Here is a 24,907-nt window from a genome sequence, read left to right as displayed (position 1 = left end):
TGCTCTCCAACTTGGCATTTGTTCTCGAAATTAGGTGAACTCAAAAAACCTAAAAGGCTAATCAGCCAGTTTTCCCCTCAAAGACCCTGGAAAATGGCATATTTCTGAAGACTTTGGAGTTGCATCAATGTCTGTCTCACCACTCCGTAAGAGACCCACTCTAGCTAGCTGGTAGCACAGCAAATCATACTGTATTAGTCTTGCAGGATGACTTGCCTAGGGACAAACGTCAGCAAGCAGATATAAACAATCCAATCAGTAGGGCTCTAATACAGCCAAAATGGCATGCTGTAAGGGAAGCTAGATCAGATGTTGGGGGTAAGGGGAAAGAAGGCACGAAGTGGATGCCCTCCGTAACTTTCCATGGAGTTGCTCTCTGCAGGCAAAATGATGCTCCTCTATACGATGCAAGTGAAAATGCAGTTCAGAAAGGAAAATGAGAACAATCATGCCTTGAAACAACAGGACTCCAGGTTGAAACACAATGATTTGGAGTCATTTCAGTAGACAAAACACACCTAGATCTTCTATTCTGATTATAACCTGTACTCTTCATAGGGTTCAAAAACCCACACCAGTTTCAGGACTGGCATGAATTTATCTTTCCTTAGTAGGTATGACTGCAGCCTTTGGAGCCATATGGAGCTTACTTGACACTTTCAGACATGCAAACTTTTAGGCTCCTACTTGTATGACTGTTGCACATAACTGGAGCCTTGCATGTGCTGCATTGAGCTTTGTCCACGAGTCTCGTACACCAGGGATAGAGGCAGGTCTGCTGGGGTTGCACATGCACTCAGCGCTTCCCTTTCTCTGAATTCCAGAGCCTTCTCGACTCTAGCCTCTGTTAGGGAAAAGACTGGCAGTTTTTACAGCTCTGATCACATTACTGACACTTTCTCTGGGTCAGAAGTGATACGGCGCAGGTTGAGCTGGCAGATGGGACTCAAAAAACATTATCTGCACTCGAGCCTTTGAGAAGAAAGGTTAGATGCAGTATGTACACCTAAGATGGAGTCACCACTCCTGGAGCAGTCATCAGCCATGCTGGGCAGAGCCTGTAACAGGCTAGTCAGCATCTGAATGTTGGAAGTTGAGCCTGCTAGGAAGCAAAGCAGTTAACACAAAGCATCTTATCCAAGCAAGTTTCCTTCTTCCTTTTAAAGAAACACCCAGTTCAAAGGGGTAGTAAGAGATGAAAGTCTTCAAAACATTAAAAAAAAAATCTACATATGGGCAAAAAAGCCGTCAGATTTTGAAGTTTGAGACAGTATCAAGTAGAATACCATAAGGGATAAAAAATAGTTTTGTTGATACCAAGGATAGAAACTGAGCACAGAACATAGCCATGTCACTCTTTATGCCCTCTTATGGGAGCTGTACAAAACACAGGGTAAATGCAGAGCTCCAGACACGGCTGTACAAAATATACTTCGCGTTTCATGACACAAAACACATGTATCTGCAGCAGAGATCCCATCGACATACATTTTGGGGAATGCTTCCATTGCTTAGCATTTCAAATGCATTTTTTTTTAAACACTATTAGACCTGTAAATGCAGTCAGGTCTCCAGATGAAACCTGAACTTTTTTTTTTTTATTGGGGGGGGGGGGGGGGCGGGCAGTGGGTTGTCATGGTTCTTCTAATCTTCCTTATGATTAAAGCGAGTTTAAAACAACCCAGATCCTAAGTGCTGCAAGCCAGGCACCTTTTTGATCATAACCATGATCCCATTGACGACAGGACTATAGGCTACCGAAAAGATGGCAGCCTATGCCAAAGCCCAACCCATGTACACAGAGGTACAGAAAGTATGCACATAAAGTCCACATTGTTCATTATAGCTCCTTTCTTTAACTATCTGCCAGTGGGACAGTTAAAAGAAATATACTGAAGAAGATGGAGATTATTACAATAGAGGAGGTACCAATTTGTCAGTATGTGAATTTAGGAGATGAAAGTGGAAGAACATGTTAAAATAAAGAAGAATACTGAAGAAATAGCAAAGGGTTAAAGGAACACATGAGAAAACCAACACAAACAAGAAACAAAATGAAATTGCTCAAACATTCACTGGGAAGTTAAAAGCCAAGATGTGAGGATGAGGCATAACTGACATCATTTAAGCATCAGTTCAGAAAAATCTCTCTAAATCCTTTTAAATAAAACTGCTCAATACTCACATTATTATCAACTTCATATAACAGCTACCTTAAGGGAACTCAAACCCCATAACAGTGTTTGAAATAATTCTGAATATAATCACATAACTCCTCTGAACTCCCACCTCCTTCTTTTAAACACAGACAATAGGTTGATTATTTACGAAAGATCAGCTTAACCTAAAGAGATGCTGTTCTCCGAAATACCTTAAGGCTGCAATTTCTTCCCATCTCACGACCGAACATTGCAACAATTCACCTAATGGCATTTATGTACTTAACGTGTGTATAAATTTCGCCCACCTAAAGATAAAGAGATAAACTGGCCTCTCTAGCCAGAGATACACAGCTTAAAAGCTATGCTTTCCAAGCTGTGCAGTAATCACTGGAATCTTCATTTGCAACTGATCCATGTTTTGGGGAGGAAGAAAATCCACGCAATTTAAAAGGACATTTTCTCCTGCAAAAGTTTTCATCTGAGGGTGAATATAGTAATTTAGGAAGTTTCACTTGCGATTGTTTTGAAAGTAGCAACAAGGAAAATCGATGGGGGGTTCTTGCACCAAAACCTGGAAGTTAAAGTTTTTATATGAAGAACTTGGAGACAGAAACTTTCGGCACATCTGGACAAGTTCTTTGCACAGTTGAAAATACATGTATCGGCAACATAAATGTCAAAAGCATTTGTCTCGTCACAGCTCTTCTCACTTAAAAACTTTATAAAGTTGTTCCCATGTAGGGTTGGGGGATTGGTTTTTGCTTTTTTCTAAAGTAAAATGAGGTTGGCTAGCATACAGCAAAATGGAAACTTTTCAAGCACCACCTCCCTGAGGAGCTACTTGCTAAGATGCACAGAAGTCTTACTAAACTCTTATTTTCTGACCAAGCCTAGAAGTTAACACACAGCAACCTATTGTTTTACCTGTCACCTCTCAAGCCAATTTGAAACAAGATCAGTATCAGGCAGCTCAGCAAACCCTGATCTTGTAAATAATATCAGAGCCACACTTCACAGAAGCTGACAGCTGAACTCAGCCCCAAGAAGCAGGACGAAATTAAGTTTTATCTGTCCTGTTCTGCTTTGCTCCCCAAACCAAGCAGAAGCTCTCAGGAGGCTTCAGGGGGGTCTAATAAAACCACGGTAGTTAGATTTTACAGGATACAGCCCTCTAGCACTGAGCTCCAGAAGACTTCAAAGGAAGATATCCAGAAAGTTACCTTTAGAGAGCTGCACCTACACACAGAAGGACCTATCAGCTATTCTAGGAAGCACTGTCCTTTCCATCCATAAGTACCACCAAGACAGCATTTATTAAAAGACTAACATTCTGGAGAGCTTCTAACCTGGAGAAAATAATTTTGTTACTGAACTGTATGCTAGGTGTCCAATTAGTTTATTTTAATGCATATTTTATTTACATATCTTTGTCTGTCCCATCCTACCCCAGACTTTACAGAAAACTTCAATAACCAGTAATCAACTTCTCAGCTTCTAGCATCACTTTGCTCCAACATTTGATAATGTCGAGAGCATTTTCCTGTTTCCAACAGGAAACAGTTGCTTGATGCATAATCCTTCAACTAATTTAGAGCCATATTTAAGTACTTATTTTTAATGACTAACAGATTACAATGCAATGCATTGCCTGGATTTCCATACTACAGTAATTTTTCCATTAATTGCATATATTTAGAAACATATTCATTTAAAAAAAATAAAGCCTTAACAGCTCAGAAAATCAATAAATCTTCAATTTAGATTTCTGGGAAAAAATGAGGGGTAGGAAAACCAGGACCTACTCTTCAACATCAGCTGATACCACCAAATCATATATACAAATGAAATTAGCCTAAGCTAACATATAAAGATAATCAAGGCATAACAACAAAAAAAATCCCTTCTGTAACAAGACTGCAAAACTGAATTTTCAGAGGAAAACATTACACTTACAAAAAGTGAGAAACCATCACATTACAAATTGCTGCAATAGCTTTTTCAAAGTAATAAACAGGGACAGTCAAGAATAGTGAGGAAGCAAACAGAACCTGGGTACCAATACAGTTCGATACAAAAAAAAGGAAAATATTAATTTGGCAATTTCTTCACTGGACATTAATACATTAACAGAAAGCCTGCTGTGAATTACTTTTCACTTTTTAATCACATGGTACAAGCTCCAGATGGGCTAGATGCCAAGTCATTTAAAAGCATTCAAGTAATATGAATACATACCAGCATTTCATTTAACCTCACTCAGCTTCTCTAAATGAAGTAACAGTGCTCTCAATCAGGCTTAATTGTTTTAAGAAATGTGCAAATCATCTCTAGCTCTACTTCAGTACAGCAACAAGCCACTTTCACTCATAAGCTATTTTTAGAACTCATTATTTTGGAAAATACATCTCTAAGAGCATACTTACAGATTGTATATCTTGTAATGGTTTTTATGCTTTGAATCTAAAAACCTTAAATAGAAAAAAAAAAGGCATATATTAATATACATTGCAATAATGGTGACCTTAATTTGCAGCATCATTAAAGCAGCATTCAGCATGTGCAGTTCTGCATTCCAAGTCCCAGCTGGCCCTGCAGTGCCTCAAAGTCAAGGAGGTACCGTGTTGCAAACCTCACTCATACAAATAACCCAGCAGTATGAATAAGACTACTTATGCAACTGAGGAGACCAAGACCTGACCTGCAACTGAAATATTTATTGTATGGACCAATCTGCACTGATTTCTAAGATACCTGCACATTAATATATTAAGCTGAAGAAGGGTTGTTTATTTTTAAAAGCAGAAAGCATCGATTACACAAGGTATCTGTAAACACTTACCTCCAATTTAATCACCTATGCAAAGTATGTTGCCACAGTGGTATTTCCAATAAAAAAAGCAGTTAAAATAACTTTCGTATTCCAGTTAGAACAGACAATCATTTATTTTAATACCAGGTTTTTAAAATGGCCATTATTTGCCGCTGAAGTCTGAGGGCAGTGCCCGATGATATTCTGGGTTCAGAAAGGAAAAGGAAGACCACTATACTTTTTCACACTCATTTCATTTTCATGCTCACTTTGTAACAAAAACTTCCCATACAAGCCTCTGAGAGCCAAACTGCAAACATGATTCATCAAAATTGCCGTGATTATATATGATGTGTCACCTGGCAACATTCAAGAAGAAATAATATACAAATGTTTACACTTAACATCATCAACAGTGTGTATCTGCACATCAGCCAGAAGGAATTTAATTAGCCATGACAGAACATGCTGTTCAAATTGAAAAGAAACACTAGCTGCTAAAATCCTGGAAAGCTCAAGCAAAAACAAGCTCTGGTTATCAGTCATAATATTCCAGAAGAACCTAGAAGAACTCTGTGGTTAAACTGATGCATTAAAATAAGAACAGATGTGAACGCTCCTTGTGCAGCATTGAGTATGAGATTCCAATTTCATCAGCAAAATATTTCATGACTCCCACTGGCGCCCCTGTTGGCAGACTTCAAGAGATTAAGGAAGATGGTGGACATGGTGATTTGTCTCAGGAGATGTCACCGCTTGTTTAAAACACACTGGAGAGCAAGGAGAGCTGACTCCGCTTCTGCCAGTAATATCCACAAAGCTGAGTATAAGCTTTCATGCAAGTATTTTTCTAAGGACAAAATTCCATCCAAAACCTTTCAAAGCATCAGTCACAGGAGACAGCCAGCAGACCAGGTTGTACTTCTCATACAGTATTAGCATTAAATTTGTCAGGATAACAGCTATTCAGAAAAAGCCCACTGGCATATCCTGGATCAATACCAATTGCTCCAGAGCTCAAACATGTTGAATTTCTGCATAAAAAGATCTTGGAAAAAAATTCCGCAATAAAAAGACAACAGGAGCAGATGAGGACCTGCTGATTGCAACATGCAGAATGCTGCATGATCACATTTTGTGTGTTATTCTCGTTTAAAAATAGGGGGCAACAAACATAACACTACTTTAGCATCCAGTTCCCTACAGCCATTTAATTTACATCTCTCTGTATCTTAATTTGGTTGATTACACTTTTAGGTGATCACTACTCCTTTTGATCAGAGTGTTTATGGACAACTTAATAATTATAGAGTCATTCCCTTTCAAAAGTCTAATTTACACATATCTACATACTTAACCAATAAAATATATTTTCCTTCATACAGAAGCAACTGAAATCAATGCTGTGAATAGAAGATGGCCTTCAAAGACTACTGCCTATTATTATTTATTTGGATTATTCCCATGTCACTTATTCCAAGCGCAGCCTTTGCCCCTATCCTACAATTTCTAAAGGTGGAGTCCATCAGGGACCACATATTTCACATAGCAGATGCAATGCCTACATCAACTTAATGAAAAGGTGGCTCTGACTGCTGGTAAAGAAAGATGGCTAGATAGTTTGAGTTTGTGGGACAGCCCTGAACTGTCCCAAAAGGACAGCAGAAGCTTTTTCTTGTGTGCAAGCTGTGTGCAATGATATGATTAGAAAACACAACTTCATGCCTCTTAACTATTCTAGCAGACACACACACTCTGCAAGAATATTTACAGATTGCTATGTTGAACTTCACTGATATGATCAGCTCTGGAAAAGTGACTTGTCCTCACTACCGCATGACAGAACAAGGTCGCTTCTGCAAGCCTGGTCAAATCCAGCTTCTGACATTTTCAGTGCTATTCGTGGATAGCGAGCTTCGTCATGATGGTTAAATATGCAAAAATGAAACCCCCTCGAACTCATCTGAAGCTAACTGCAGCTGCACAGGGAAGTTGCTGCCTCCAGATGACTGATTCTCAGTTGAGGGTTACGATTCCTCCCAGCGTGGGAACTAAGGGGCTGCCTCAACTCATTTCTGTACAAACCTGGATGCAAACAATTACCAGTGAAATTCAAGCTGCACTAATTCTGCCTGCCAACAATTACGAGAAACTTTCTGTGGCATCTCAAACCTGGGAGCAGCACCTCCTTGCCCAGACACATCTACTTCTAACTTCACTGCATAATCATGCCCCTTACTACATTATCCCCCCAACCCCAAACATCAAGTCTCTTGGAGAGCTACTGAACTTAGGACCTCAAATGCCCAGGATCTCAAAGGCATCACGCATGACTTAAAAAATCAGAACTTAGGATCCTAAAAACACTAACATTTGGCAGCTTCTGCCAAGTATTTAGTTTTTAATGCAGCCTCTCACACTACATTCTCCAGGTAGGGTGTGACTAAAATTACAACGATGCTCCTAAAACACTAAGTACACCTTCCACAGTTGTATCCAGCAGTTCAGAGTAGATAACTTTATTTGATGTTAAAAATAACAACCTGTAGGTTTTTTTTACAAAGCGTGCTATAAAGCATCACCAGCAATAATGAATTTTAGCTGATTTTTCTCCTCATCCACAATTATTGAACACAGCCAGATGTAAAAGCCTTTATCTAAAGTCACCTATAGTCACCTATATTTACTACTTCAAATCAAAATTAACTTCTCAAGCACTTGATTTATCGATAGAAGAAAGGATATGGGCAAACATATTCTGAAATGCCATCAGCTATCTGAGGAAACACTCAACACTGAACAGAGGCATGGATTGACATCTTTCTAAAAGCAAAGAACCTCCTTTTACTCTAGGCACAATTTACTGAAGTCAATTTTTCACACTAAAAAGCAGACTACATGCATTTGAGATCAACCCAGAACAGCAGCCTGGCCTAAAATTCTTGCAAAATATCATTTTCATTGTTTCCAACGTTCTTCAGGAAAGCTAATAAGGCAACATCTACAAGATGCAAAAATCTTGCCATTTCTATGAGTCAGAACACACATCCTTTCCTTAGCAGAACATAAATGAGTGCAGAAAAGGATACTTATGTTTTACAAGAAAAAGTTAAGGAAAAGAAAAATAAAAACTTACCTTACTACATCATCAATGTTGTTCCGGTATACTCCTTCAAGCCTCTCCGCAGGAAAACCCATAGCAATTATGTTTGGATAAATATCTGAATATGCAAGTTACAGAAACATTTGTAAAGCATGTGAAATTTCTACAATAGCATTAAATGGACATTAATTAACTGTATCAAAGTCAGAGCAACAACTCTGACTCCCATATGTGAACAATTCAGCTTTATATATGCAGTAATAAGGGATCTTTTCAAAAAAAAGCTGAGAAAAAGGTTGGAGGAGGGGGAGGAAATCAGGAGGGAAACTTTTGAAAACACAATACTTTGACCACAGCCACTAGAACAGAAATCTCCTTACCTCTCAAACAGGTAACTTATTAGAAGTCTATGCTATTGGGCAGCTGATGGTTAACATCCATTAGAAAGGCAATCCACTAGAAAAGCAGTCAAGTAATCCACTCCTATCATACATCATCGCACTAGAATCACATAGATGCTACATACTGGTCTTTCTCTACAGTTTGAGTGGCATTTTAAATCCAATGGGAAACTATTAAAATAATCTTGTGCGACTAAATTTCAAGATGTTCCAAATTAAAATCCATGTTCAAGTCCCCAGTGATCCCAAAATAGGTATACCATGCAAAACAAACAAAAAAGCGCGTTTCAGGCATGCAAGCCCTAGCAAGGCTACATAAACACTAATGTTTTTATCACTTTCTATGATTTTTACATAACAGACCACTACAGCAGTGGCTAAGGTAGCTCTGAATGCCTAAATGTAAGATATTGCAATAGACGGGAATGTACAGATCTGAAAAGGATTATCTTGTTTATCAAAAAAACAATTCCCCATTTCTGGAAAAATATTCTAGTTTCTTATTCTGAACTACATGTAATTCACTTGCCAAAAGCTACCTGAGATAAAGAAGTTAGGAAAAGTACCTCTTAGCAAAAAAAAAAAAAAAAAAAAAAAAAATCAGTGCTAAGGAAAAAGGCCAAATAAGAAAATTTTAAGTTTACACCTAGAGCCAATGTAGTAAAGAATTCACAACAAATTGCTAGAAAATTACTGGTATTCATTTTCCTGGTGGTGTAATGATATATGGATTTTTTTTTTTAAACAGAACTCAAGAAAAGAAAGCACTCCCAAGTTTTAAACATTATTAGAAACGATAATGTAGTGAAGAAACTTCACTGAAAAGCAAACAGAAATGAAACTAGCAGCTTGAAAACAGACCAAACCCTACCGCATTAACATACTCCTCCTCAAACTAATTTTAGAAGGAGTAAGAACAAAGCATGATATGTTTGAAGTTGGCCCTGCTTTAAACAAGGGGGCTGAAACAGGTGATTTCCAGAGGTCCCTTTCAACCTAAATTATTCCACAATTGTAAGAATAGTTTTTATTTTTATGGTTAAAATATAACAAAGCTCCGAAGAGTAATCATCAGAATGGAAGAAACTGCAGCAGCTTCCAAGATATTAATATTCCAGTTACTTGTACACAAAGAAAAGCCTGAAGTAGGATACAAACTACTTTACTCCATCCTTGCAGAATTCCCACAAGCATAAGTACTCACAAGGAAGCAGCTTGGACCAAGTTCTGCATTGACACAATTAACCAGAAGACTTAAGAAAAACATTAAGAACTGAATACATGGAAATAATGTTTTCTATCCTCAAAACAAGAATTAGCATTTACTATGTTGTAATCCAAGTATTAATATACATAGGTCTGCTTGGACTATTCAAAAGATTATTTATGCAGACAATGAGAAAAATATGAAAGCTTTTGAGAAATCCAAATAAATATCTATAGCTGCCTTAAATACAGACACTGAAAGGGGTTCACATCTGGTTTCCAATTTATTCTGTACTTGCCCAAACCCTAAAAATAGCTTATCTTAAAAAAAAAAAAACAACCATTAAGTTGCTTAACTTTCAAAGCTTTTGATAACTTCAGATACTATCAAATCACATAAAATCTTAAACTTTGAACTTCACTCTGAACATATTTTACTCTGCAAGCAGTCCACACCTCTTTGTTAAATTAACAAAAGGCACTACATAATTAGCAATGTATTTACTATTTTATCAGTTACTACTTGCCATAAGCAGAAGAAACTGGTTATAAATCATGTGCACCTGCTCTACGCCTATTAACAATGAATTACCAGCTACCACACCCCATCACTCCCTCCTCATTCCAGATTTCAACCTGACTTCTACCTACTGCCAGTTCTAGCATTTATACTCAAAAGCACCTCCTTTTGCATCCTGCTTTAAGCAGGAAGGCTACATAAATTACCATAGCAAAATAATCCAGTATATTAGCCTGCTTTCCACAGCACTTCTCCGTAGAAGACAAGCATTCACGCTAGCAACAGGGGTAAAATAAATTCATTTTGACACACCACATCAAAAAACCCCTCAGTTTCAACTATAGTATCACCCATGAGACAGATGCCCAAACTTCACCAAATTCCCATGTAACTTGCTCAAATTTCTATTTGCAATCGTGAGCTTTACTACACATTTTTTTCCATGTGTTTCAGCCTGCAGTTTATGTTCAGATGCTTTTTTTCTGCTGTTGGCTTTTCCTCTCCAAGAGGCTAAGAAATGAGATACCTTCCAGGATTCCCAGCTGGTGCAAGATGGAAGCGAAGCAGACAGACACCCCAAGTGAAGGAAACAGAACATCTTAACAGCAGCGTTTCCAGTTTGCAGGCTCACAGACTTGTCCAAACACCAAAGCCTCAAAACACACAGGCAGAGAGAGATAAAAAGTTCCAAAATAACTGGGGCGGTCTCGCGCTTTTGGAAAGTGCGATCCCCTTTTGGCTCCCGCATCTCACGTGACCCCTTTTCCCCTCCTTCACTCCTCAAGGGCAATGCATGAGCAGTACATGCACAGCCTGCATGCATTTCTTGTTTTAAACAGGAGCAAGTCAGCAGAATTGAATGCTTAAGCTTAACCGTGCATACAGGTGCATTTTTAAACCCAGAGCTGGTATTGCAAAAGGTGTTCCACAATATGCCAGTAAGAAAATGGAAAAAGAATTCAAATGGGTCAGGGGGAGGAGAATATGGATCAATTTACTGATGCTGATTCAATAGAAGCGTTGTATGCTCTGTGGTTTTGCAATCTGACAGCACAAAAACTGAAGTGCTTGCTGAAAAACAAATATCCAACAGTGAACAGGGAGGGGGGAGGCACTGTTATTAGAAAAACATGATTGTTTTTTAAACGGGCAAGCCAATTTCTCCCCCACCTAAACATAAGCATCCTGAAGTACCTTACTTATTTCCTCAAAGTATTACACTGGAATGCAATTCACATGCCACTGCTGACTCACTCTTCTGTCTGTAACAGATCTGGCCTTAAAGGACACCAGCCACAGTGAGCAAACGACACCTTTCCACAGCACGTGTGCGAGGCTGCAGGCTTTACCTGCACCAAACAAAAGCAAGAGACAACTATGACAAATGCATTCATATTGCTGGTGAAGATCATTTTGTCTTTTTAATACATGCTTCTGACAAGCATGCTGAAAAAGCACGTTGCTTTGAAACTCTTTTGTTGGTTCAAGCAACTGAAGAATGCCTTTTGCTTTAAGGAGCAACATAAGATGGAAGAACAGAGTGGAAGTGCTGTTGCTGTTTGCACAGATGATGTAAATCTCTGAGCAGAAATAGCAGTTTTGTCACTTAATTGAAAAAGCTGCCATAAAAACCAAGCTCTTCCACCCTTTCCTCTCCTGTGAAAAGATGCAAGATCTGCAGCAAGTGAAGGGGATGATTGTTACTGCAGCAGTACTAGCTTGCTTTTTCCTGATGCTGGGGAACGAAACAGTCCTCCTCAGGGACAGCCGGTGATCACTGCACAGAAGGGTACTGAGCCAAACCAGTTACGGGAGCAACCTTCCACTGAGCATCATCTTCAGCAAGTTCTTCTATCACTAGCCATGCTCAATGGTTCAGAGACACTGCTTTTCACACCTCAGTTAATTTAACATTGATTTCCAAAGCTAAAATTAAGATATTCGCTACCAAGACGAGATTTCTTACAAAGGAGCTTGGAAGCTGGGCTTACGTTCAAAGCAAGAATTCTGAGTCATCACGAAATCGGTAATGATACCGATAATTTTAGAAATCTGGAAGAACTGATGATTTAAAACATGCAACAAATTCATTACCAATTCCAAGCTTTTTTTTTTTTTTTTTAAGACAGGCAAATGAAAATGGAAAAAGCCTCAGCCATTTATTGAGGCAGTTCTACAACACATGCAAAACAAAGTTAACCAAACTGTCATAACTACCAAAATTTGAAATGGGCTTTCTGAAAAACATAAAATAAACCCTGCCACATTTTGCCAAAGTAGCTCTTTCCTAAGAAACCCATTCCCAGAAATGGTTTCAACAGTTTTTAAAGCACTCATTCCTTTCTCAATCTTGTAAACGTGGAAGCTGGGATTTTAGTTAGCGATCATAAAAAAAAAATACATGAGACAGACTCATAACAACAGCAGCAAAACATTAAAATGCCATCCTCTACTCAAGTTCATACTTCTTACTAACTACAAAACTTCAGCTTTCAAATGAACGAAGATGATACTACGCTATACCCAAGGAACCTTAAAATGAAAGCACCCAATAATTTGCTAAGTTACCAAATGCCATAACAAAAAAACGATTCTTCATCAATATTGAAGACATACCAAAGCATATAATCCATACGCCACTTCAGAAATGCCTTTGCTCTAATGCTGTTCGTAGATTTAACAAAACAGTGTTCTTAAAGCCTGAAATCATTCCCACATGCTAAAGATGATAGTCTTCCCAGTTGCTATGAGAAAAATCCTGTATCATTATGCAAATCAACAGTTATTATCACTTTCAAAAATAGCTGTCTATATATTCACATTATGCCAAGATCAAATTAAAGAATATACACTTGAAATTTTACATACATATAGATATAAAAGCAAATTACTCATGTTGGTCCTATAACTGATTCTGCTCACAAATTCAGCCTTTTTCCTAATAACAGAAGGTGGCCAAAAAAGCATAGCGAAATATTTACCAATTCTTAAATTCTTAAAGAGCCCCAAGAAAGTTACAAAAATACAGCTATAGCCTTTCCTGCAATGATCAACGTTCTCAATTAGTATCTAGAATGTGAGTCATTAGAATTTCTAAGTAATTTTATGAAGTCCTATTTCAAATAAAGTATTTAATCCCTTATCCTCGCTCCGCTCATGAAAGTGGCTTTAACAGAAAAACAGAAAGCAAATGACCTAATCTTCCTATTTGATAAGCATGCTTAGAGCATGCAGTGCTTAAGAATTTAAATATAGCTTTACTTTGTAAACCCAACACTGACAACAGATTTTTAAATCAAAACACAAATAAAAACAACTTTAAAACTATTAGCCCTTTACAATCAAAGGCTTCAGGAACACCTACCAGGCATTAGACTTCATCTTTCTTTAAAAAGGAAATTTAAAACAAGCTGAGTGTTCCTGAAGCTGTGAATGACGGTCACTGTTCAAGTCATGCTTTGGAGCTAAAAACTTACTGCAAAAACTGAACCTGACACCTGCAAATAAAAGGACAACAGTCCATTTTTCCCGACCCTCAGTTTCCAGTTTCCAAATATGAACCTTATTTAACAAAGAACAGATTTAAACTGGTGAATCTATGGCCTGAAAAAAGCTTCACAATTGCCAGGAATGCAAATTTTCACTTCCAGTTCAGGCAAGCAAGGCATGTACTTGCTTTAATCCGCTCCTAAACAGCCCACTCCTCATTCACATGCAAGCTGCTGTCAGTTTTGCTCCACTATGCATCACCCACCACCCTCCTGGCTGCAGAGAGCCACAGTGCAAAGGAAACCAGCCTCTAGCATGGGGTGGCCAAGCTGTCAACTGCTAAGTCCCATTTGATAGCAACACTGAAGAGCAGAGGAACAACATGACTTTGAAGTCTCCGAAAGTTGCTTTGTTGTGTCAATCTGTCTGCAATTTTCAGGAACTCTGACTTCAGTAACCATACAACGTGGTCTAGCGGTGCATCTGGCCCTACCAACTATGAAATGTTAGCATGCTAACCTCAAGCCCTTTAACTCCAGCTTAAACAAGTCCGTATAGCAACGGCAAGAGAAAAAACTGCTCTTGCTGTTCAACAGCTTGACAGCCTGAAGCTACAGGGGGAGTGTTACGAGAAGTGTCCACACTCCATCCTCAAACAGATTTAAGAGTCCTGACAAATGGCCAAGTTCTTATTAGTGTCATTTTTTTGACAGCATCCCTACAAAAAAAAAAGACATAGGAAAATATACCCAGCCCAATCTAGAAGAGTTTCCTAGCATATATACTGTTCAGCCTGTACACATGCATACCTTTTTTGCTTTTAACAGGCGGCACTTCCATTAGCCAGCATGAAACACAAAATAAGTTTATTATTTTTCTATGAGTCTGGATAATCGGAAGTATAAAGGAAATGAACAGGAAGAAAGTTCTTCAGAGCAAAGGAGGATTCCTTGTAGCCAGCCAGCTGCACTTGCCAACCTTACCATCTGTGCCTTAAAGAACAAGAAAAGATACCAACTCAGATGTGGCTGAGAAACATTTTATGATTTAGAAGAAATGCATTTAACCCCTTAATGCTCAATATTTCAACTACAACCCTTTTTTTTTTTTAATTTTTTAATCTTTCAGCTTGTAATTTAAATGCAGCAACCTAGACAAGGAACAACAAAACTGCAGCTCCTTTGTATCCGGGAGGCTAACTTGTCCAGATGAGGTCACGGGGCTGACAACAGGTCTGGAGGGGAAGTCAAATTCCCACAGCGCAAAGAAGTGAATCAGAAGATGATACTGCCAGGTTGTCTCAGGAACCAGCTACATCGTCAACTCACTTCAATCCCATAGCAGGGCTTTTGGACCTGCTTACTATATTGCATTTGGGAAGTATTCCCAGAGCAAGTGTCTCTCCCTTCATCTGTGAGGTGTATGAAACGTGTCCTGGGGCTCTCAGCCATATGGAGGCTTTGCTGAACAGCTAATAGGGTCAAGAAGATTGGAAAAACCCCACACATAATCCACCTAATAAGCAGGCACCATTTTTTTTGCAAAACAGTATCAACCTCATAAACCTCACAGCATAAATACAAAAAATGGTAACAGAGAAGCATGAAAGCAGATGATGTCTACTCTACAGAAGAGCTTGTTCTGACAAAGACTGAGAAAAAGATGTCTTAAACTTCCATTTCAACATGGTTTAGAATCACAAATAAAGACAGGGAAACATGCAGATAGTAAAGGAAACATGAGCTTGTTGTGAAGAACTGCAAATCCCTCTGAAACAGCTGATGATATTACAGGACACAAAAAAGCTACCCTTCCCATTAAGAAAAAGCCAAGAGCAAACAGGAGCATAACAAATGATGCAACAGCACACTATATTATTCATATGAAATTTGATAGAAAGAACTCTTCAGCTGAGGAGTCAAAGATTGGGCCTCAACTCCTTAATCAACTTCAAGTCCCGGTCTACTGCACTGAACAAAAGCCTACAATCCCAACAAGTTTCTAGAGGTGAAAACATGCAGAGGTCCAGTTAAGAAGGCTTTTTGTTTCTGCTCACGCTTTGAAAGAAGCTGCACCCCATCTTATCATACCTACCCTGGCGTCCCAACTAGCTGCAGCAACACACAGCAGCCCGAGGCCAAAAGCTGTCCCAGTGGCAAAGGGCACTATACGTGTGAGGCTGAGCAGCTGTCCTCAAGGTAACACATGTGCTGAGTGGATGTTCTCAGAAGGAGGCAATGCATATGAGAAGCTTAACTGTTGCATCTCAGTTTGACATTTCCGAAGTGACAAATTTACCTATTTTAACCCACGAACCAATTTCAACATGAACTCTTTCAAGACAGAGTACAGGACCTCCCTGGTACGTGTTCTCAGCACACTACCACACTTTGCAGGATCTCCTTTAAAGTAGCACCTATGTGTACTTAAGCATATCCTAACCTCAAACACCCACGGAAAAATACAAGGATTTTATTCAGTAAAAAGAAGTCAGCACAGAGAGTCACTACTTTGATATTTACTGACAGGAAGTAAAAAATGGCTCAGTCTCAACTTTTTGCAAGTCTGAAAGGATATCCAAAACTTTCAGACAAGGGAATTTAAAATGGCTATCAGGCTGGAGGACAAATATGTCACACTAAAAAGCTTTATAAAACATAAGCTACAAAAACTAGGATTTGTATGAATTTATCAAACCTGAATTTGGGGGGTGGGGGTGGTGATCCAAGAGAAAAGAAAGGCAAGCAGCAAAACAAGACATAAGGCCATCCTAATAAACCATTTCTCAAGCAATGAGCCCTGAGTAGATAATATTAATTTCATTCTAATGAGATCTAGTGTTTTCCTCCTCTAAATCTTAGTACAAAAAAAAGGACATTACTTCTCTAACTCACCCACACAAGAAATTAAAGAATAGAAAATGCACAACTACTTCAATTCTAGCCTGATATATATCCAGGCAATGCAATGAATTAAGCAGAGGCCTCTAAGAAAATTAATCATGCAATTAAAAGCTATTATACTACAGCTCCACAAAGGCAGAATTAAGTTTATAAAGACATTTCTTAAGCACTTCACTACAAAAAAGTGGATATTAAGCAGTTTTTATGCACTGCTGCACATTAGGGCTGTGAAGCTGGGACTTCATCTTTAAAGGGAACAATGCCAGCTTTTGCAATAGTCATCATCCCAAACACAGAGCAGTTGAGTTTCATTTTTTGGCTGCACAGTCAATTACCATTTGAATCACAGAGCCCACTACTTTAGCTATATTGCCTAAAAATCATTACTAAGATAACCTAGATTTATGCAGCATGATACATGGCCTAATTGCATGATTATTTACTTCCATTATACAAAACTTCTTTTTTCGGGGCCTCACAGGCAAGACGGTAAACGAGGCAGATGACAGATAGGAGCAAAGAGGATGCTAGCTTGAATTAGAAACTGGAACAAGGATTTGTTTACATCTGAAATATCAATCTGGGACTAAGACACGTTCAAAAACTAACAGCAATCTCTGAACCCAAAGTAGAGTCAACCACCGACAAAGCATTCATGTTTCAGAAGAGATGCTGCTCTACAGGGGCACTTATGAATGTTCCCATATTTTTCAAATAAATTCCCTTCTTACAATCCGGAAATCACCATCCCAGTAACTCACACGAATGCACAAACATGCACAGCTTTAATCCCAAAAACCTTCACAGAAGTGCCAAATCAAAGGAGCCCACAACTACCCTAGTATTAAAGATGAGGCATCAGGCATATCCAGCAATCGCTACTCACAACTCCACGCTATATCCCGTTTACCCCCCTGAAAAAGCTATGCAATAATTAACCTTCAATATCCACCCTACATTAGGCACAGTGAATGAATACAAATCACGTGCAGCTCTGAGTTGCAGATTACTTGCTGGGTACTCAAACTAGAAAGGAGGTGGGCTTTAAAAGGGAGTTAGTTATGACTAATGATAGCAACTTTGGTCTGTAATATAATTAAGGGATTTGACAGCTCAACTGCCTATTCCCCCCCTTTTCTTCCAGTTTGTCAGAACACAACTATTGTCCCTTAAATCATTATACAAGAACCATTTTCTTGTTTAAACATGTTGTAAGGGAAGACTCTAGGCTAAGGTACCAGGGGTATAATTTGTCAGCTTATGCAGCATTAATGTGGCAACAACATTAGTCCATTAAAAATATAATTTCATTTAAGAAACTATTCAGAGATTCACAACTGGCAAAAGCAACTTGGTAGACAGAAACTTTATATATAAAATGTCAACTTTGTAGTTATTACATTCTGAAGTTTAGTTTTGGCATGGCTTTACATTTTTAACACAGGGGTTTTTAACATAATGCGTTAATAAAAACACATTCTTTCAGTCATATGATTACTGAATAAATGCTATCAACACACAACAAAGAGGATTTAAGTGTCCAAACCATCCTACAAGGAAGAAAACAGAAAATACAGTCACCTCTCTTCTGGAAGAAAATTAGAAAATTCTGTACTCCTCTACAGTGTTTTAACACGTCATTTAGCAAATACTGGTTTTCTCTACAGCAGTCACTGTGCCTCAAAACCTTTTGGTAATAAAAAAAGGTTCTTAAGTGAGATGTATTAAGTGTAGCACTGGATAGCACAGGAAAAACACATTTTTGTCCCAAAGAAATCTGCTGATCACCAGCCTAGCAGCCATCAAGAGCCAACTAATCTTTCCGCATGTGTTACACTGCGGCAATAATAGCCATTTCAAGTGTTGCATAAGCTCCACACTCAAGGCTATATCCTTTCCCTAAACATGCCGTAACCGTCTCATGAAGTCAGTGGAAGTCACATGTAATTATCTTGAGGACAGAAAGGCCTTCCGGACTAGCACAAGTTCCTAGAAAGATGCACTTTCAAAATTCATCAACCTTCTTCAAGACTCAAGTTGGACCCAGTGTTGATGCATGGCCAACCAATTACACCGAGAGCTAAACCAAGAGCTTAACGGGTGGGATTTTCAGAAGTCCTCAACACTGACCTAACCGTCCTCACCAAAGCCAGTGACCAGCCTCAACAAAGATAATTTCTCAAGGGCCTCAAGTGCCAACACCTCATCGGTCTTATTGTAAGAGATAATGAAGATAAACTTGGATTTTTCCTTAAAAAAAGAAATGCTCAAAACCAGTACCAGTCTTAGTATAAGCTTGCACTTTATTCAGCATTACCCTCTTAATGTTTAACGGCAAAGCTTTGGATGTTCTGAAAATTACACACACTTAACTAAGCTTACAAACAGATTTCAATGAAGATCAGCTTCAGTTGTCTTTTTCCTAAAAGGTCACCATATTTTATAAAGTGTCCACATCAGCTGTACTCATTTCTTTCTCCACCTTGAAAAGAACATACAGCCATAACTTTTACAGCAGAGCTACATGAAACCAAGAATCAGTTTGCAGCTTTTGTCGATTTAAAAGTGTGCACAGGCAGTTATTTTTTAACTTCATGTTTAGCTTGTGCAAACAGTCTCCAGCAACACTGCACATTGATTAAAAATTTCTGATGATGCAAGATCAAGTCATTCATTAGGAAGCCTGTACTACATTTAAGCAAGCACAACGAGATGAGCTGTAATTTGTCAAGCATCTTTTAAGTCCCTTTCCGAGCAACTGCGGTCAAAAAGCAGGGCAGAAAGGGGCTGGAGTTACTTTGAATGGATGCAGCGAGGGTTGCACAACAGAGCACTTGCTCGAATGGTGGGGGTTTTGTGTGTAGGCTTCAGCTGTCAAACAACGCTATCCACAAATATGCACGTACTATGGCAATATGTCAAAGGGGTTTTTTTTAGGTTGTGAGGAAAAGTAAGTAATCCAGTACGTCTCTAACCCCAGAAGAGAAAAATGCATGAACACACTTGCATCTATCACCACCTTGCTTTCTCCATCTGGACAATTCAAAAACCTTTATCCTTGGTAAGTGCAGAAAGACCAATTTCCCCAGGATCAAATACATCCTACAGCAAGCAGGTAACTGAATCAAACTCTGAGAAGTCCCCAGCCAGTACTGTTTTACTGCTGTCTATTCAGACTCCTTAGATGAACTCAGAGCAAAACTGTCACTAATCTTCTCGTCCAAAACCCAAGATCGTCCCAGGCTGCAGAAGCAAAATGAGTCTGTCAGGCTCTTAACTCTGCTAAGTAACATGGTTTACTTCGGAACAAAGAAATACTTTTCCACCAATAAAATGCGTTGCCAGTTGGTTTCTTCTAGTTTCTTCTAAACCCTTACCAGTCCTTACTGCACTTGTGTGCAAGAAAAACTTGCTACAAAACATCTAACAAACTTCAATTTTAAAATGAAACCAAATATTTTAAATTAATGGCATTTCCAACTCGGGCTCTATTTTTAAATGCAGTATGTACCTCATGCCACTAATTTATTTTTTTCCTGGATGCTGAGCCATTTTGAGTGAAGTCACATAATTTAAAATTTCATTAAAAATGCAAAGAGCTTTAGGACGGCAAATAGCATAAAGCAGTATGATATTCTAAGCAGCTTCCACTCGCAATTTTAGCATTCTCTGCCTTTCATTATATGAGACAAACTACATGTGAGACTTGTAAATAAACTGCACCCAACATCTAATCTTTACTGAATATTGCTGCAGTTTGTATGAATATGTAGGTCACGAGCTACACATGCTTCAGTTAAGCATCAGGGTAGGCATGCTCTACCCTACACTCAGGCTAGATGGCCATTTTCATGTGTAACAGAAGGCCTGGAAATACGAGACAAAGTTTAACCAGAGCTATAATAGGCACAAGAAGCAGTTACACGATTTTTTCTACTTTAGTCTCAAACAGTTAAGCCACTTGCTAAAACTCAGTTACACACGGACCTCTTAAGACAAGCAATCAATGCAATGTGCAAGCTTTGCATGCAAGCATTCACTCTTCACTGTTCCCTGCAGTAAAATGGTCAACAACCAAGCTGCACAATTTCATACATACCAAAGATTATAGTACCTCAGAAAATATACTGGTCATTGCATCAAAGAAATGCAGCCATCTTAGAAGAAAGCCATTAATCCAAACTTTCCTTCTCAACCATTTGCACCAAAAGGTATCTAGTATTACAGAAATTAAATAGAAACCCAAATAAATCAGGAATAAATACAATATCTGATTTAAAGTATTAAAAAGCTGATTTAATGTCTCCACCTTTAAAACCCTTTCCTCTTCTAGTTTCAATTTTTTTTTTTTTTAAGAGGTGCATAAAAAGACTGTTCAGAAAGAACATTTAGTTACATGAAAAGTAGTATCAATATGTTTTTTAAAGACACTTGTTTCATAATTAGCACATAGGACTATTCTCATATTGTGTACGTAAAGCTAGTGATTTTGAGAAGTCACTATTTCCTTTTCCTAAAATCCTACATTATCCACAGAAAAATTCTTAATGAACTCATCAGGAACTGAGAGTCCCAAGCATGATGTACTGTACCACACATACATCAGTGCCAGTTGTAGAAGGATTTGACACAGCCCAACAGAGGGGAAAAAAAAAAAAAAAAAGAGGTCCTCAAAGGGGACTTGGGCACTCCAGTGCCTAACCCAGCCTGCCTTTTGGCACTCAGGTGTTCCGTGCAACGCCTTGGGAGAATCAGCCGTGACCAAAATACAAAGACTGCAAGTCTTTGTCCACCTGGGACACCAAGACACGAACCCTCCCTCAAAGATGGGTAGAAGAAAAGACAGACCACAGAATATAGGCTGGAGATCAGGCACCTCACCTGGATTCACTGTAGATTAATTTTATTCTCTACCTCCCAAAGCCCAGGTAGTAATCACCAGCTACTGAGTATTTTGGAGCCACCACCACTGAACTACTTGTACAGAATTATTTACTGCAGGAGGAATTTACGCCTCCATTTCCCATATCCCGGCTAAATGCCCAAATCACTGGACTATCCAACCCATGTCAGTCTTTCTCTTTTAGCTTGACAGAAGCAGCTACCCTGAAATAACCAGTTATCTGTAACAGAGGACACTCCTACAGATATGGGTGCGCAGGGAAGCAAAACTAACCAACAGCAGAAATGCAGATGGTAGCTTGTTTCGGTCTCAAAGTTTTAAGCTCTAGCACACAGTGAGAGGTACCTTTGAGAACTTAAACCCTGGTCCTCCTACCATGCACCACATGCCTTCCCGAAAAGCTCACTTAGGTTTCAAGTTTTCTCTTTCTTCATCTAACATCGCATGGTTGGAGAGGTAACTCCCAGCTCCGTCCTCTGTCTACGCGTGTAAGAAATAAATAGGTTATTTTCCAGCTACCAGGTATGATGAACAATTCCATCAAAGCCCTGCAAAAAGCACATCTCCAAGAAGCCTGCACAAAGTGATAAAAAAATTAACCTTTCACTTCTGCAGCGACGTCAGCCTTCAAGCAAAGCCATTATACTGTACAGGCAGCAGTCTTCATTTATTAATTATCTGTTCAAAATGCACAGCTACAAAAAAAATAAGTACTGAGTATAAGCTTCTTCCAAAGATATTTTTGCAATCATGAAAAAAATGCCTTTTCTATAAATTTCATTACAGAATTGCAGCTAGCTACTCGTTTTAGAAAAACTAGCCTAAGCCCAGCGTTCAGTGGCCTACTTCTAATGCAAAATTCTAAGAATAAAATTAACAAGACAAAAAAGTAAAAAATAAGCAATAAACTCCATTTGGCATATCATTAGCAACCTTGAGGAAGAAAACCCAGGTTCAACATTCACGAATTTTCTTGCCAGGAGCATATCACTAGTTTTTAACTGTTTAGGTCAAAAAATCTCTCCCTATCAACGGCACATCTGGGCAAAGATATCAAACACCAAACTGTGAAGCCAAAACCTCATCATTCTGCCACCACTTAACTCTTTTCATAACCCCTTAGTTCCCGGCAAACCCACCACTCAGAGAATCAAAAATTGTAACTCAGACTTCTGCCATTAAGTCAGCAGTAAGTGCTGCGCTGGCCTATGTCAGCATTACAGCTGCCCTAGTCATAGGCCAACAAAACGACCAAGTGCAAATGTTTAAAAACGCAAGCCTAAAATTGTATTTTATCAGTATCACGAACAGAATACAGGAATTATGTACTAGAGCTGCTGCTTTTTAACTAAAAGCTCAGCAGCCGCCTACTAAAGTCAAGAACCTTTCAGGCCATTCTAAAGCCACCAAAATTTTAGGCCAAGGCTCAGTGCAACAGCACGAGCTCTGCACTAGTTACAGCTGTTCTCGGTTTTGATCCTGCCCAAGAACTGGATTTATTTGTAGCACTTGCTATGACACAAGTGTAATTTCTCCAAAACCCAATAAATTCCACCCTGACCCTGTTGCAGAACAGAAAGCACTCTCTCTATAGAGATAAGTCTAGCTCTGAATACTACTGTCAATATTCATTCTTCCTAGGACAGTTCCAACCTTTAAGCGAGGTTCTTGCTCCAAAACCTCTCAAATGCAGTAATGATCTTTCTCCACCACAGAGAAAGACCATGCCCACAGCACAGCCCCTACATACCATTAACTCTGCAAGGCATTCAAAGCTAAACATCTGCCTGCTGCCACTACAGCACATCTGTTTGAAAGGCCACCAAAACTATACACTAGCAATGCTTCTCTATGGTTTGACTCATTAGTTGTAATTGCATACTAATTCCAGAATTACAGTCCTCACAATCCTCCTCAACAAGACCCAATGTGCTCTCGTTTGTAACACATCCTTGTGTTTACTGTATCTGAGAGTATGCCAAAGGGCGGTTCACGCATCGCATTAGTAAAAGAGGCATTTTTTAATTTGGAAGAAGCAATTGCCACCTCTTGTCATAGAGAACCTTGCTGCATCGTACTGCAACTGAGCACGAGCTCTGCCTTACTGAACGTATGAAAATCAGGGCAGAGGACACAGGCTTCGCCTCTCCTGCCGCAGACTGAAGCAACCCGAGTAAAGCGACAGGCCTGCCACGATTATATTAGCAATTCAAGACGAGTTACTAAATCAAAAATAAAAAGTGCTCTAGACACGAGTCACGGCAGGACAGGCGTATTTGCTATGTGAGCCGAAAAATCAACATAGCCAGAGATAAGCGGCAGTCCCGCTTTGCTCCGGAGCGGGCAGGGGCTCCCCGCGCCGGGGGGGGGCGGGACAGCACCTCCACGACACGGGGGTGGCAGCAGGCAGGCTGGCTGCAGTCGCAAAGGAGTGCTAACGTTAATCCTCGCCATCACGGAGCTCCCGTTAATCTGCCCGGCTGCCGGGCCCCGGCTCGGCGGCCGCCCGGACAAAAGGAGGCCGAGGCGGCGGCGGGGGAGGGCGAGGTGGCCCGGGCCAGCCCCGGCGGCAGCCGCCGGCCTCCCGGTGGAGCGGCACCGGGAAGCGCGTTAGGTAACCGCCGCGCAGGTCTGATGCAATAGCTGTACGTGCAGCACCCGGTGACGGGCCCCGTCCCCGCCGGGAGGATACAGGTCAGGTCCAGGTCGAAGCCATCCTCCTGGTATCGCCTTTTGTTCCTGCTGACGATCTCTTTGATGATGGCGGTCATGTCTGGCAGCCGGGGGCCGCTCCGGGACAGCGCGCAGGGGCCGGGCGGCGGCGAGGCGCGGAGCCGGGAGGCGGCGGCGGGCCGGCGGCCGCCGGGCGGCCCCGGGTGCGGGGCCTGCTGCGCCGGCGGCTCAGTCCAAGGCGGGCCCGCCTCCCCCCGCGGCGGCGGCTCCCGGCGGCGGCGGCTGCCCCCTCCTCCTCCTGCCGCCGCTGCGCCGAGCGGGGCGGGAGCAGCGGCGGCGGCGGCCGAGCAGGGAGGGTCCGGAGCCGGGCCGAGTCCCTGAGGGTGCCGCCGCCGCCGCCGTCTTTGAGGCGAGCGAGGCGGAGGCGGAGAGAGCAGCTCTCCGGCGCTCCGGGCCCCAGCAATGGTGACAGCGGCGCGGGGCGCCCCCCCGGCCCGGCCCCGCTCCGCCCCGCTCCCCGCCCGGGGCGGCGGCGGCGGCAGCGGCGGCGGGCCCGGAGCCGCGCGGTGGGGCCGCGCCGCCGGGCGGGCGGGCGCTCCGCGGCGGGGCGGCGGCGGCGGCTCCTCAGGGCGTGCGGGCCGGCGGCGCGGCCTGGCTCATCCCCCCCGGCCTGCTCCGCGCCCAGCAGCGCCGCACCAGCGCTAGACTCCCATCATGGCTGCAGCTTCCGAGAGGGGA

The 24,907-nt window shown here is 40.7% G+C and overlaps 1 protein-coding gene across 1 annotated transcript in view; it reads right to left on the bottom strand.

The window, feature by feature from the left end:
• Window positions 1-24,318, bottom strand: part of PTEN (phosphatase and tensin homolog) — a 49,533-nt gene extending 25,215 nt beyond the window's left edge. The window contains exons 1-3 of the mRNA XM_076339512.1: window positions 24,189-24,318; window positions 8,108-8,192; window positions 4,586-4,630 (exon numbers count right to left, since the gene is read on the bottom strand). Of these exons, the coding sequence (XP_076195627.1) occupies window positions 4,586-4,630; window positions 8,108-8,192; window positions 24,189-24,267 (209 nt within the window). The 5' untranslated portion in view covers window positions 24,268-24,318. The remainder of the gene's footprint in view (window positions 1-4,585; window positions 4,631-8,107; window positions 8,193-24,188) is intronic.
• Between the last annotated feature and the right edge of the window lie 589 nt (window positions 24,319-24,907).

The sequence above is a fragment of the Aptenodytes patagonicus genome, chromosome 5 (genome assembly GCF_965638725.1).
Source record: "Aptenodytes patagonicus chromosome 5, bAptPat1.pri.cur, whole genome shotgun sequence".
NCBI classification, from domain to species: Eukaryota; Metazoa; Chordata; class Aves; order Sphenisciformes; family Spheniscidae; genus Aptenodytes; species Aptenodytes patagonicus.
Note: the sequence above shows the minus strand (reverse complement) of the source record. Positions and strands in the feature narration are given on the sequence as shown.